Raw genomic sequence first — 1,554 nt, 5'->3', positions numbered from 1 at the left:
TTTTTTTTTTTCTTTCAGCGCTGATTTGCGTGTTGTTTTGTTTTGTTTCTCTTTTTTCGGCTTTTTTGTTTTGTTTCTTGGTGTGTGGGGTGTGTGTTCTTTGGCTTCGCGCCCGGGCGGAGGACACACACACACACCCTTCTTTACTGTTCCGCACACTTCTCTGGATGCGTGTGTGGGGCCACGACGACTGCGAGCGCTGTTATTAATTGTTCCCCCTGTTACTATGCGCTCTCCCCATGGTGCTCGGTATTTATATGTATTGACGGCGGCGGCGGCGGCGGCGGGTGCCCGCCCGCCCCCCTTCTCGCGGAAAGACTCTCACAGCAGGAACGGCTACAGGCATTACTGGAGTGACGGCGGAGGGGGTTTGAGTTATGGATGTGTGGGTCACATGGATCAGTCTTGTGGTTACAAATGTAAAGGAACGAGTGGATGCAGAATCATTCTTGCTGCTGCTGCTGCAGCGTCTCCTCCTGCTGGAAAGACGGCGAAAGAGGAGGAGGAGCAGCAGCAGCAGGAAGAAGAAGAAGAAGAAATGTGGGGAGCATGCGAGTGCATGCCACTCTTGTTCTGTTTCCCAACTCTCTCGGCTCTCCGTCCCACACTTTGCACCACCAGCCCCCAGAGCCGTCTTCGCGCCCCGCACTGTTCTCCTTCTTGAGGTCTTTTTTGTTTGTTTGGTTTATTTTTGTTGGTCGATTCATTACTTTCGCTGTTTTACTCTTGCGTTACTTTTTTCTTTGTTCTTTCGCGCCATTTCTCCCCCCCCCCTAAAGTGACGCCACACGCACCCAAACTTCACTAACCCATTCACCTTTTTTTTTCTTTGTTTTGTTTTGTTTTGTTTTTGTTTGGTTCTTTTTCTTCTTCTCCCAGCTCTATTCCGCCCCGCCTACCTCCAGGAACTTAAAAGGCGTAACCGTCACCACAACCACCACCACCACCATTACTGTTGCAACCATCTTCACGCAGCCTCCCGTCACTCCTGCGAGCATTGGAGAGAAATGTGTGCGGGAGCTGCAGTGGAGAAGGGGCGGCCTTGATTCAATCTATTGTTGATTCGCTCATTCTGGTCCTTCATAGTCACGGGTCAGACTTCATTTTTCTTTTCTTTTCGTGGCCTTCCCATCAATGAAATCATCCGTATATACATATATACATATATATATATATATCTATATATCTCTTGATCGTCATATACCTTTGTTTTCTACATACGTTGGTATCTGTTAGCACCTGTATTCCGGTTTTGCTTTTGTACGTGTTTCTGTAAGAGGATTTATCCGAGGTGTCTTCTCTTTGATTTTTCTCCGTGTGTGTTGCCCATGGGTTGCGCTTTCCGAGTTTATTTGTTTGGTGTTTTGTTTTTAGTGTTCTATCGGGGGCGCGTGGGGCAACAGACGCGTGAGGGAATGAAACCCATTCAGTGCATCCAGACATGCACATGCAGACGGAGAAAGAAGAACAACAAATATATATATATATATATATATATATATATACACCTACGGAGGTGGTGATGCCTCTACAAAGAGTGAATGTTGAAGCAAA

The 1,554-nt window shown here is 47.1% G+C and overlaps 1 protein-coding gene across 1 annotated transcript; it reads left to right on the top strand.

Annotated features, from left to right (window-relative positions):
• Positions 1-226: 226 nt before the first annotated feature.
• Positions 227-664, top strand: DQ04_11491000 (hypothetical protein; the record flags this gene model as incomplete). Its single annotated transcript, XM_009316536.1, has 1 exon — positions 227-664. One exon carries the CDS (start codon positions 227-229, stop codon positions 662-664), a length of 438 nt encoding a protein of 145 aa, XP_009314811.1.
• Positions 665-1,554: the final 890 nt, after the last annotated feature.

The sequence above is a fragment of the Trypanosoma grayi genome (assembly GCF_000691245.1).
Source record: "Trypanosoma grayi strain ANR4 Tgr_1149_V1, whole genome shotgun sequence".
Taxonomy (NCBI): domain Eukaryota; phylum Euglenozoa; class Kinetoplastea; order Trypanosomatida; family Trypanosomatidae; genus Trypanosoma; species Trypanosoma grayi.
Note: the sequence above shows the minus strand (reverse complement) of the source record. Positions and strands in the feature narration are given on the sequence as shown.